Below are 12063 nucleotides of genomic sequence, written 5' to 3'. Positions count from 1 at the left end.
TAACATTTACCTATTTCTATTTGTGAATAAAACATACTAATAGCATACTAATAGATACTACAGTATTGATACTGCCTTTTTTTTTTAGTGATCTACACACATACTGTTTGTACTTACTAGTATTTTAGATGTTTTAATTTGAATTATGTTGAATTATTAGTTTATCGTCATGCCTTTAACAAGGCAGAATGTCAATTATATATTATAAGTTATTAGTTATGATTTGCTTTCCTATTAAAAGTGCCGAGAGTGAGCCCCCAAACTTGGGTCAAGGTGAGGAATTTTTTTTTTTTTTTATCCAAAGCTGTCACATTGTTACATGTGATTGATTTTTAAATAGATCATTCATTTAAATCCTCCTTGGTCTGTGACACACACTAGTAGCATCTTGTGTTGACCTAAAAAATAAAATAAAAATATCCACACAAAGCAACAAATTAAAAACAATATTTACTGGTTTATGGATTTTAAAAAAACAAGAAATAGTCACTTTAAAAAAGTTAAATACATTACAAAAATCCTAGAGCCAGGTAAAATTCCTAAAGTTTTAAAGATGGACTGCACGAGTCAATTGTTCATTGTCCTCTCAGTTTAAGTTAGCATTGTTGTTCATGTAATTGTCTTTAAAAAGCAACAAAATGGCCATTATGTCACACATCTTCACTTTTGGGGTTTCCACTGAGGCCTCCTGAGTAGAGGGTTCCGCGTGGTGTCATCTTGAGGTTCTGCGGCCCAGGCAGGGGCCACATTGTCGTTGTTTTCTTTTTCTGATGGGTCTGCGTGGCGGCGAGGCTCAACGGAGGAAGAATGTGTTGCAGTTTGACCTCTCCGGGGCCGCCTTTCGTCCAGGATGTCCACGGAGGGAACTTCCTCCAGCGTGTCCAACCGACGCAGAGGAAGCGCCGCTCTGGACGAGGAGCGTGAGGGCGGGGCGAAGCGAGAGCGTCTGGCGGGGAAAGACAACTCCGACATGGTTTCGTGATCGTCTGCAAGAGAAAAAAAGTGCAGTGATTTACTAAGTGGCACGTAGGCTCTTATTAACAATATGCAAAGAATCATTGCTTTATGCTAAAATAGAGTTGTTCGAATTGTTACGTTCATACATTTGCATTTAATCTTTTGCTTTTCCTTGCCCATTTGCATCAGGACAAAGTGATGCAACCTGACCCAGCAGATGGCGCTGTAGTTGCAATATGCACTCCACACACTTTATTTACAGTGAGATAAACATGTTTAGCATGGTTTGAGTGCACTGAATGATAAAAATAAAGTATAAATAAGTGTGCTTTACTCTGTTGTATCTGCATCACACTGCATAAGTAAATTATGTAGAAATGTCATTTTTAATTTAAAATTGTAATCAATAAAATAACATAAGAATACTGGTCACACTTCAACAATCAAGTTATTGTTTTTTACCCTAAATAAATCATTCTTATGCTGAGTTTGATATATGCAAATGTATTATTTGCATAATTCACCTTTGTTATTGATAAAGTATAATGTGACTTTTGGCTTAAAAAAAAAGAAGCAAAAATAATGTAGTGTAAAGCATTTCTGGATGGCTGGACAGATGCTACATGACAAAGATTTTATAAGAGGACTTTTTTGTGGGAATTAATAAAATATTGTGTAAAAACAATATCCCCTAAGAGTTAAAAAAAATTGCTGAATAATTTTTTTTAAATATTTTCTGTGATAATGTAGACTATATTTTTCTTTCTTTTTCAGTACATCATGAAAACATGATTTATGTCGTGATTTATAATACTGTATATTTAATGAATGACACATTCATTTTTAAAAGTGCCCCTTTGAATTTTAATTAGGTGTAATGTTTTGTTTGTTTGTTTTGTTTTTATGAGATGATGGCAAATAGCCACCTTCCCTGCATTAAACTTGAAAAGTGCTGGCTTGAATTAAAAACTGTCAACTTGGGCCGCTGAAAGGCGACCTGCCAAGCTGTGAACTTGTGACTGCGGGAATTGCACGATAAGAGTTCTATAAAAGTAATTTAAATTAAACTAAACAGCTTTACACATAAGAAAAATGAGTAGCTAGTAAAGCTAGTACATTTAGTTAACACATGGCATAGTAAGAGCTAGATTGTGTTGTCCCATTTACCAGTGTCGATATGCCTCCCAGGTGGGAAATTAGAGTCCAGATTCTTCCCAGCAGGAAGTGAGAAATACTTGTGAGATTTGGGCACCACCTTAAAAAATAAAAAAATTTAAAAAGACGCACTGATTATTTACAGGGAGTTCACGACGACATCATGCGAGCGTGTCAAAGTTTACCGCCGTCTGGAAGCTTCCCGGACGGAGACTGCGTCGGATGCTAGAGTGACGTCGGATGAGAATCTCTTTGGTGCGGCTGTCATTGGGCAGCGCGTGCTTGCTGGTGTACGACGTCGTCTGATGGGAGACAACAATAATGAGCTGCATAGCACCATTTGAAGCATTTACAACACTGTCAACAAACAAAACCACTGGCACACTTACGAGCTAGGATGATAAAGTTATTAAACCAATTTGTATTGTCATCTGATCAGGAACACGTGTCATATTAAAGAGCTCCGCCAGATGGCGCTCTTCTTCTTCCTTCACTGTATGTATTTTGTAGTTAATACAGAAAGAGGGACTGAATTGTAATATTCCCCCACTAGTCTAAACACGGCATTCTGATTAATATTACATTTCTGGAATATGAGTTAATCAGCAAAATCCACCCGTTTTTATCCATTTCAGGGGGCGGACATTTTGCCACTTGCTGTCGACTGAAGATGACATCACAGTGCCTAAGAGCACAGGTAACGACCAATCACGGCTCAGCTTGAGAACGTGTTGATCACTTGTTTTCCTGGTTTGGTCATGTGACGTTCACAAGCCGAGCCCTTCGGAACTGGTGATGTCATTTTCAGTTAGAAACAAGTGGCAAGATGGCCGCCCCCTGAGATGGATAAAACGCCTGGATTTTGCTGCTTCATTCCTATTCCACATAATGCAATATTAATCAAAAATAATAATAATAATAACTTGACTTCCCTTTTCATGAGTAAACAAAGTAAAGAGCTCACCCTTTGTCTGATCTTGTACATGTTCTTGGCCAGAATGTCATGCATGCTGCGCAAGTCAGCAGCCAGGAACTTTTTCTTAGGCTTAGCGGGACCTTTCTTCTCCTCACTGGAACATTTTCAGATAAAGCGGTTTAAAAAAATAATAATAATAATAAAAAACGTTTAAAAAATGCAAGATGGCGTCATACTGCAGAGAGACGATGGACGGGGCGGCACTGATGTCTCCTGACACGGTGTCGAGGATCTCCATGGCGTTCTGCAGCTCCAGCTTCTTGTACAGCGCCACGATGCTCGACTCGGCGCGGTTGTCCCGGATCAGGATCCGGCGCAGGATGCGTGTGTTGAACTTCATGAACCTGATGTTGAAAGCATGAAAGAAAGAAAGATGTGCAAGTTCCCACGTGATTAATGATTATCAGTCATTATGAATTTCCATGCAGCAATTGATCAAATTGACATTCTCATTTTTTTTTAATGTCTTAATGCCAGTTACAGTCCTGCAATTAAAGCCCCTGTTTGTTAGTTTTTTTTATTAAGTATCAACCAGTCAAACTAATTTCATTGAAATGTAGTTTTCTGAACTGTATTTAAACTCTTTAAATGTATAAGTAAGTAGGCCTTAAGTAATAAGTAGTAAGTGTAATATTTATGTACTGTATACGTGTGTACACTTACAATGGCATTTTCAATTGAAACTAATATGGACAAATATTCACTATCATGATTTGATATTTGTTAATTATATAATTATATTTTACCACTGATCCATTGAGAATTTTTGGACAAAAACCAATCACTTACTAGCGCATATCTTTTTTTTGTTTGAATTTTGACATTTAAAAAAAAACAGCATTCAGAAGGGGAAAAAGTGAATGGCTAATAAAATGAGCATTTTAATTCTAACATATTGTCATGCAAGAATCAATGAGCAATCACATTGTATTTTATTTAAAATTTCAAAACAACTGAATTATATTATCAATTATACTATACTGGTTTAAAAAGAATGTTCTTAAACATTTTAGTCAAAATAATTTAGATTGTATTTTTGTTGCCGGTTTGAATGACATTTTATTGTCTTGTCACTGCTTTTTGTGTGTGTGTGTGTTTTTTTTGAATATGTTAAGATCGTGGGGATGTTAAAGTTAAAGTACCACTGAGTGTCACAGCAGAGAAGGGGTGGCTTTTCTTTTTAACGTACTATGGATGGTTTAATTGTTCAGCAGCTTGAGTTGCATTTTAATGCATGAAAGGTGCTATACCAATAAAGTTTGATTGAACACACTTAAAGATTTGTGTTTGAGGAAACTTTTTTTTCCCAGATGAGAAGAGCTTCATTTGTCCAACATAAAAACATACATACAGGTCAATGAGTCAACTGGCAATGAGGAACCTTTAAGAGCTTTCGGCAGATAAAAACCAGTCTGGCCTGTGGAAAACTGAACCCGACACCACATCCAAACTTCCCACACTGTGCCACAGCAGACAATGGCAGGCATCAGTGAAACAACAGAGAAAAAAAAAAAGAGAAGAAAAACATAAGCAGAAGTTTCACTCAAGTATTTCAAATGAGTCTCACTTGTCCTTCCAGTAGAAGTGACTCCACTGTCCACACAGATCCTCGATGCCAGCGATGGTGTGTTCCATCAGCTGACACCCACGGAGGGAGATTCGTTAATATACAAACACGGACACAAAAAAAATAACAGGCATACATAATGCGCGTCTTATACCCTGCAGTGAATTTCAGCATTGATGGTGTCCAGATTGCGGTTGGTTCTGCGCACGTTAATGTATTCGATCAAAGGCCGGATGCTGATGCCCTGCAAACACCGAGAGAGAAAACAAAACATGCTTTAATCCGCTCGTATGTAACATCGGCGTCATCATAAGACATTCATAACAGAAATTGACTGAATCGCTTCACACCACTTACACTCTAAAAAGGGAATTGTTGACCAATTTCATAAAATTGCTTCAAGTGGTAACACGGTTGAATTAAGTTAATCCAAAGTGAATATGTTAAGTTTAATTAATTATGAGTTCTAAAAAGCGTCTTACCACTTGAAGCAATTTTATTAAGTTGGTCAACAATTCTCTGTTTAAACAATTCTTTTTTTAGAGTGTAGTGTAAGTGAACCCCAAACATGGCGTACATTTCATCAGCCACAACATTAAGTACACCTAAATTCCAATACAAGAACTGCCACAAAGACATGGCTCACTTTTGAATGAAAGTGTGAAAATATATTTTGTAAATTAACAATAACATGATTGTACATTAAAATATAATAATAAAAAAATATGTTAAACTTTTTCTTTTTTTTTATCTAAAAATGAGATTTTATTTTCTTCTTATTCCTTTTTTCTTCTTCTTATTTTTATTAAATTATAACAAGTGATAGCAGCTAGTAGTAGCAGCAACAGTTGTACCCTTTGCAAGGAACAGTACTGCCACCTACAGAACTGGAGTGTAACCGCACAACAGAGCCCTCGTATGCATGATTGTCCTTTTTTGACCCAACTCTTGGTGTACAAAAAATAAAAGTTTTTTTTTTTCCTTAATATATGTTTCCATTAAGCACCAACGTTCATTTAAGTGTTTCTTATTGTACTGCAGTGATGTAGAACTGCAATGCATCAGGTTTAGATTAGATCAACATAATTTGTGACAGAGGGACAAAATATTAGGCACACCACACTATAGCGAAGATTCAGTGAATACAACTCTGATAGCCAAAACCAAGCGTTATGTTTAGAAATGCTCAATATTGGGTTACATGAAAGTTAGGCAATGTGTAACCTACTAGATTTAATTTTTAATAATCAAAAAAAAAAAAACATCAATATCCTGTATTACAATATTGGTTTCTTCATACCTGGAGAAAGACGGTAAAGATGATGATGGCGATGGTGGCGGTGACAAAGAGCTGCTTGCGGCCGATATTAACCGGCAGAGTGAAGACCAAGGCGAATGAAATTGCCCCTCGTAGGCCACCGTAGGCCAAACCAAACTGATCCTTGAGGTTGAAAGGGATTGTGCGGAAGGGGTTGATGATTTGAGTCAGCACTAAAACGCCTGAAAAGGGAGGGAAATCAATCCTATAAGCTACCTTGAAAATCCTGCGGCGCAAAAAAAAAAAAAAGGTGTGGCCCGCCGCTGTTTTGTGCCACACCTCCTCGTCCTTACCGAGACCCCGCCACAGAAAAGCGAAGAGCAGCGTGAAGAGGATGTAGCCCCAGTTCCACTCGTGCTCCGTCGTTATGGTGACCACGCCCAGGAAGAAGAAGATGAGCGTTTCCGAGATGGAGCCCAGCATCTTGACCACGTGGCGGATGGTGGTGCACGAGCGCTGGGAGACGTTTTCCTCCACGTAGTACTTCATGGTGAGGGCGCACGTGACGATGCTGGGAATGGGAAGTAAAGTACAAATACTTTTATTTTTATTTTTTTACTTCACTCACAACATTTGAACGGTTGACGAGCGCACAAATGTGATGTCAACATCTACTCACGCCATAATGGACGAGATGGCGAAGAGCTCGGCCACCAGGTAGGCCAGGTAGCTGTACATGAAGATGAAGAGCGGCTCGATCTCCCGCACCTTGGAGGTGAACCTGGTGGTGAAGGCCGCCACGAAGCCGAACAGCACGCCGAAGCCCATGCCGCCCAGGCCCACCACGAAGAAGCGGGCCACGCCCAGGAACACGTCCACCGGCTCCACCACTGGCATCTCCGCCACGAAGTTGAACATGTTGTATAACACCTGCAACAACAGATGCAGGTGAATCAAAGAGTAACATGCGATATTCATTTTGACAACAATAAGAATGTGGCGGTGATGAATATTTTGCCAGGCCAAATATCAAAAAGGGTATTTTTCCTGTTTTATTGATATTCGTAAAACGTTTGAATCAAATTAAATAAATCCATACAAAAATGTGAAACTAAATTATTGTTTGAAAATAGAAATGGGACCAAGTCTCAAGAAGAAAAATTCATCCAAGAACAAACATCACTGGCCTATTTAATAATATATGTTTTTACTAGGGGTTGGAATCTTTGAATGTCTCACGATTCGATTCCGATTCAGAATCTTTTTTCGATTCAAAATGATTGACAATGATTTTTGCTTCAATTCATAGATGTTCAAGGAATCGTAATGTCTACTCCAGTCTGACTCGCTATTGCTAATTAGTGCTCTACCCGCGGCACTTTTATCACTCAAAAGAACGGCTCCATGCTGAAAAAGACCCCCAAAAACTTTTATTGGAATAACTAGATCGTGACTTTTTCCTTCTACTCTTTAATGTGGCTACAACTTAACAGTGTATCAGACCACGTGGAACCACACTGCCCCTAAGTGGCCAAATCAGGTACAACATGAACAGCGCTCCCAATAAAGGCACACACAAAGTGAAGACAGTATGAAATTATTTAAATAAAATCGATTTTGGGACATTTAAAATCGATTCTGAATCATACTAAATGAGAATCGCGATTCTTATTAGAATCGATTTTTTGGCACACCCCTAGTTTTTACCTCTGCAAACAACAGACATGCTATGAGTAAAGCTGATTTTTACAGTAGAGTTCTACAAAATTAAAACGACAATATTAAAAAAATAAATCAATCGCTCAAAGTGAGCCTTATAATCTTTTTTTTTTTTAGGCTTATATTGTGCCTCATCAGCGCGTTCAAGTGTACCTAATAAAGTGGCTTTTTTTTTTACTCCTGACTAACACTGGACATTTCATCTACAGCGTGTAGCCATTAAAGACGAGTCGCCACACCAAAGCAGGTTAAATGCGCGACTACAATAAGATAAGAGAGATGGGGGTAACTTAAGTGCCAGCGGTCCAGTTTCGGATGATTTGCATGCCAACTCCTCCCATAACATTTGTAAGAGTGACCTCAAAAACTGGTTTGGCGACATCTGAGCAAATAAACTCCCAACAGTAAAACAGAACGTCTGTCAATGAGGTTTCTCAGAACGTTACTTCCCTCAGTCAACTCGTTTAACTCGTGACGCACCAAACATTACAGACGGCAAACCAAAATGATCACAGAAATGGAGTGAAACTTGAGCTTGCTTTGAGGCGACAGAAAAGAGAAACACAATAGTACGTCTAGCTTTCGTGCAATCGCACTTTTGACAATAAAATGGAGCTTGAATGCAGGGTGGAGTTGCGGAATTGTTGGCTTAGAGAGAACGCAAACAAAAGTTCCCCTCAGTGTTCATTTTGTGGCGGGTAAAAACATTGGTGCTAATTTTTATACACAACCCCCATTGTCTCATGTCACCAAAACAAGCATTCACTCAACGCGGCGAAAACACCGTCACCAACTCACCACGGTGACGGCGTCGTTGAAGAGGCACTCTCCGAACACCACGATGTAGAGCTGCTCGTTGACCGACACGTCCTCAAAGACGCTCAGCACGGCCACGGGGTCCACGGCCGAGATGATGGCGGCGAACAGCAGGTTCTCCTGCAAGTTGATGTCCTGCACGCCGAAGGCCTCGATCTGGCATATGGCGAACAGCGACATGCCGATACCGATGCTGTTCCACAGGGTGCCCACCACTGCAAACCACAGCACCTGCGCACACCCACACAGAAACATTAACCTCGGTGTCCCTGTGGGACCCGCGTGGGTATTTCGCCCAGACGCGCACCGTGCCAATGTTCTCGAAGAAAGGCCTGGTGGGCATGAAGTAGCCCGAGTCCAGGACGATGGGGGGCAGCATGTAGAGGAAAAAGACGTTGCTGCTCAGCACGGCGGGGGGCTCCTCGTTGACAGAGTGCATGATGGCGCCCACGATGAGGCCGATGCTGATCAGCAGGCATGACTCGGGTACCCAAACGGTGATCTTGTTGTACACGTGGAAGCCTGAGAAAAGAGGAAAAATTGAGAAAAGTTGAACTCGGGATTTAAAGGAGATGATCTAGCTTGTCACAGTTGATGCCACATTTGTCAAAGCAGGATGCAGGCAACTATTTTTAACGTTTTTGGGCTTACCAACAAAACACACACAGCGATGGCTGTCGTAGTACAAAGACTGACCTATGAGAAATAGTGAGATTCAACAGGCATACAAACTAACGGAAACTACAACAAAGAAGTAGTAGTAGAAGACGAAATAGAAGCTAGGCTAACTGTTAGCTTATTAAGGTAACACTGATGGAAAAAAAATATATATATAATAGAAGAAATAGAAGCTAGGCTAAGTGTCATCTTATTAAGGTAACAATGGTGGAAAATACAGGCAAGAAAAGTAGTAGAAGAAATAGAAACTAAGCTAACTGTTAGCTTATCAAGGTAACACTGATGTAAAATACAGGAAAGAAAAGTAGTAGAAGAAGAAATGGAAGCTAGGCTAACTGTTAGCTTATTAAGGTAACACTGATGGAAAATATAACATATATTTTAAAAATGATAGAAGAAATAGAAGCGAGGCTAAGTGTCAGCTTATTACGGTGACATGACGGAAAACACTGAATGCAACACAAAAAGAAAGAAAAGTAGTAGAAGAAATAGAAGCTAGGCTAACTAAAAGCTTATTAAGGTAACACTGATGGAAAATACAGGAAAGAAAAGTAGTAGAAGAACAAATAGAAGCTAGGCTAACTGTTAGCTTATTAAGGTAACACTGATGGAAAATAGAACATAGAAATAAAAATAATAGAAGAAATAGAAGCTAGGCTAAGTGTCAGCTTATTAAGGTGACATGACGGAAAACACTGACTGCAACAAAAAAGAAAGAAAAGTAGTAGAAGAAAAAGAAGAAGCTAGGCTAACTGTTAGCTTATTAAGGTAACTACACTGTGGTCTCAAAGCTTTTTCCTTGTCATTTGTACTGTGAATGACATGAATTGTACTGACACCTAATAAACAGTTGCTCCTCTGCGTGTGTCCATGACCCAACAGCAAGAACTTCCTGATTGCCTTCTTTCTTTTCAGATGAGAAGCGAAACGTCTTCTAAGATTGAACTCAGTTGAGCTCACTTCACAATCAGCATCCTTTTGGCGAATAGTGAAAAAGTATTCAAAAAGATGCTTCAAGATGTTAAACGCCACGGTTTAAGTCCCTTAAAAGCCACTTAGCTTAACAAATAAAACACGCCTATCTTCTACTTTTTCTTCTACTACTTTTCATGCTAACGGTTCGCTTCAATAGTTGCAGTTTTGGAAACCGCAGCTAAACGTGAAGCAACACATGTAGACAGACAATTTCATAAAACAGCTGCATGTTACTGAGTCACTTACAATAGTAGGCTTGTTTAAGAAGTACTATTCTTCTTGGTGTCTGTATGACTGTGTTATACTGCAATTTATTAATTTTTTGGGTGGGAGGCTGGAACGGATTATTGGCATTTACATTCATTCCTATGGACAAAGATGATTTGAGATAATTACACCAGATGAAACTGTCTGAAATCATGCATACAGGCTACTAAGGGCAACAGAAAATTACAATAGAGTTACATCTAAAATCTATCTGACATCAAAGAATGTTTGTGGGCACCCTGTTGCACCAACAGTTAAAAACTAATCATTTACATTATTGCACTTTAAAAATGATTTCTGCACTAAATTGCCACTTACCAATCTTGGCAAAAGAGGCTAGCAGCACCCACAGAGTGATCTCAAAGGGGATTTGTATTCTCGGGTAGTCCATGGTGAAAACGGGCAAGCTGTCCTTTTCGAGCTCCGGGTAGGCTTGGGGCCCGTCCGGCTGGACCGGGGGCACCAGCGTGACACCGCCACCGGCAACACCACCCAGGGTGGGTTGAGGTGGGATTTCCCCCGCGGAGCCATGCAGGGCGTTTAAAACAGCGCAAATAAGAAGCAAGACGTCCCAAGGTCTGCTGAGGCGAGGATCCATTTTGAGTTTACGTCGCGGAGAGAAACGCTCACTAGGAAACTAATTAAGGCGAAGATTGCTTGTTTACAAGCGTGATATCATTTTTTCTTCCTCGTTGGATCATCCAAAAGTGACGGCAACATATTTTTCCTAATGTCTTAGAGAAGTTGCTTCAAATGTTGCGCGCTAGTTAAACACACGCACCTGTGGTCAAGTCTACCTACGGCGCGTGCACGAATTCCTCTCCATCCAGGGCGCGGTCACGTCTCACTACTGATTGGTTGTCACGTGATCTGATGGGCTCTCAATGGTCGAGTTTCGGTGGACGCGTGAGTTTCAAATCGCCGTATTCTTAAACAAAAACATTAATTTGTCTCAAGTCACCATTTGCAGTCTTACGGATTACTAAATAAACTTTAAATTACGTTATTGTTACCTTTTAGTCTTGCATTTTATACTGTACATGATCCTTACAATGAATTATAAAAAATATATTGTAAAAAATTAATACAACTCTTTATATACATGTTCTCGTACAGATTTTTACATATTGCCAACATTTTACTTTTGAGTATCAAATAAATGTTTAGGCTTTATTTATATAGTACATTATTTATTATTATTATTATTTAATTCATATTGGACAATTTCACTAACTTATTTAAAAATATTTTTACTGTCAACATGTCGTTCTCGTAAAAACGTTTAATATCTTTTTTTTTAAATTAATTTTGTTCATTGTATAAAATAAGACGGCTATATTATTTACATACATGTACAGTAAATATTTGTTTAAAAATTACACACCATAATTTAAAAGCCAGGTTTTTGCATTTCGAAGCTGTTTTTCACCATTCAAAGTTCTAGCCTGTCCAACTCAATATTGTGGATTATTTTAATATTCACTGCATATACTAATTGTAATTATAAATACATTTTTACAACATTAAGTCCTATTTTTTATTCCCGAATATCTATTTTCTTGAATTATTAATAAAAGTAACGCATTATTGCTATCACATAGTTCAAACAAAATTAATTTTGTTGTTATTGTAATAATAATAACGTTAAAAATCCATCCTTCCATTATCCATACCACGTATCCTCATTAAATATAT

The 12063-nt window shown here is 38.7% G+C and overlaps 1 protein-coding gene across 1 annotated transcript; it reads right to left on the bottom strand.

Annotated features, from left to right (window-relative positions):
- Positions 1-433: 433 nt before the first annotated feature.
- slc9a2 (solute carrier family 9 member 2) lies at positions 434-11170 on the bottom strand. The gene is made up of 13 exons (XM_086091182.1): positions 10687-11170; positions 8756-8970; positions 8431-8679; positions 6593-6843; positions 6267-6484; positions 5956-6155; positions 4810-4899; positions 4656-4726; positions 3265-3432; positions 3077-3182; positions 2298-2414; positions 2125-2212; positions 434-986 (listed from the first exon to the last, which is right to left on the bottom strand). The coding sequence occupies exons 1-13, from the start codon at positions 10964-10966 to the stop codon at positions 661-663; spliced, it is 2379 nt and encodes a 792-aa protein (XP_085947308.1). The 5' UTR covers positions 10967-11170; the 3' UTR covers positions 434-660.
- Positions 11171-12063: the final 893 nt, after the last annotated feature.

This window comes from Leptonotus elevatus, chromosome 12 (genome assembly GCF_054856555.1).
Source record: "Leptonotus elevatus isolate MCC_2025b chromosome 12, RoL_Lele_1.0, whole genome shotgun sequence".
NCBI lineage: Eukaryota > Metazoa > Chordata > Actinopteri > Syngnathiformes > Syngnathidae > Leptonotus > Leptonotus elevatus.
This window is presented reverse-complemented; position numbering and strand designations above follow the sequence as displayed.

Excerpts from the sequence above, each read along its gene's own strand:
- slc9a2 (XM_086091182.1), bottom strand. The coding sequence starts at position 10,966 with ATGGATCCTCGCCTCAGCAGACCTTGGGACGTCTTGCTTCTTATTTGC. Across the intron at positions 4,900-5,955 it reads TCTTTACCGTCTTTCTCCAG|GGCATCAGCATCCGGCCTTT; the intron begins GTATGAAGAAAC and ends CGGTGTTTGCAG. Across the intron at positions 987-2,124 it reads TGGGAGGCATATCGACACTG|ACGATCACGAAACCATGTCG; the intron begins GTAAATGGGACA and ends TTTCTCTTGCAG.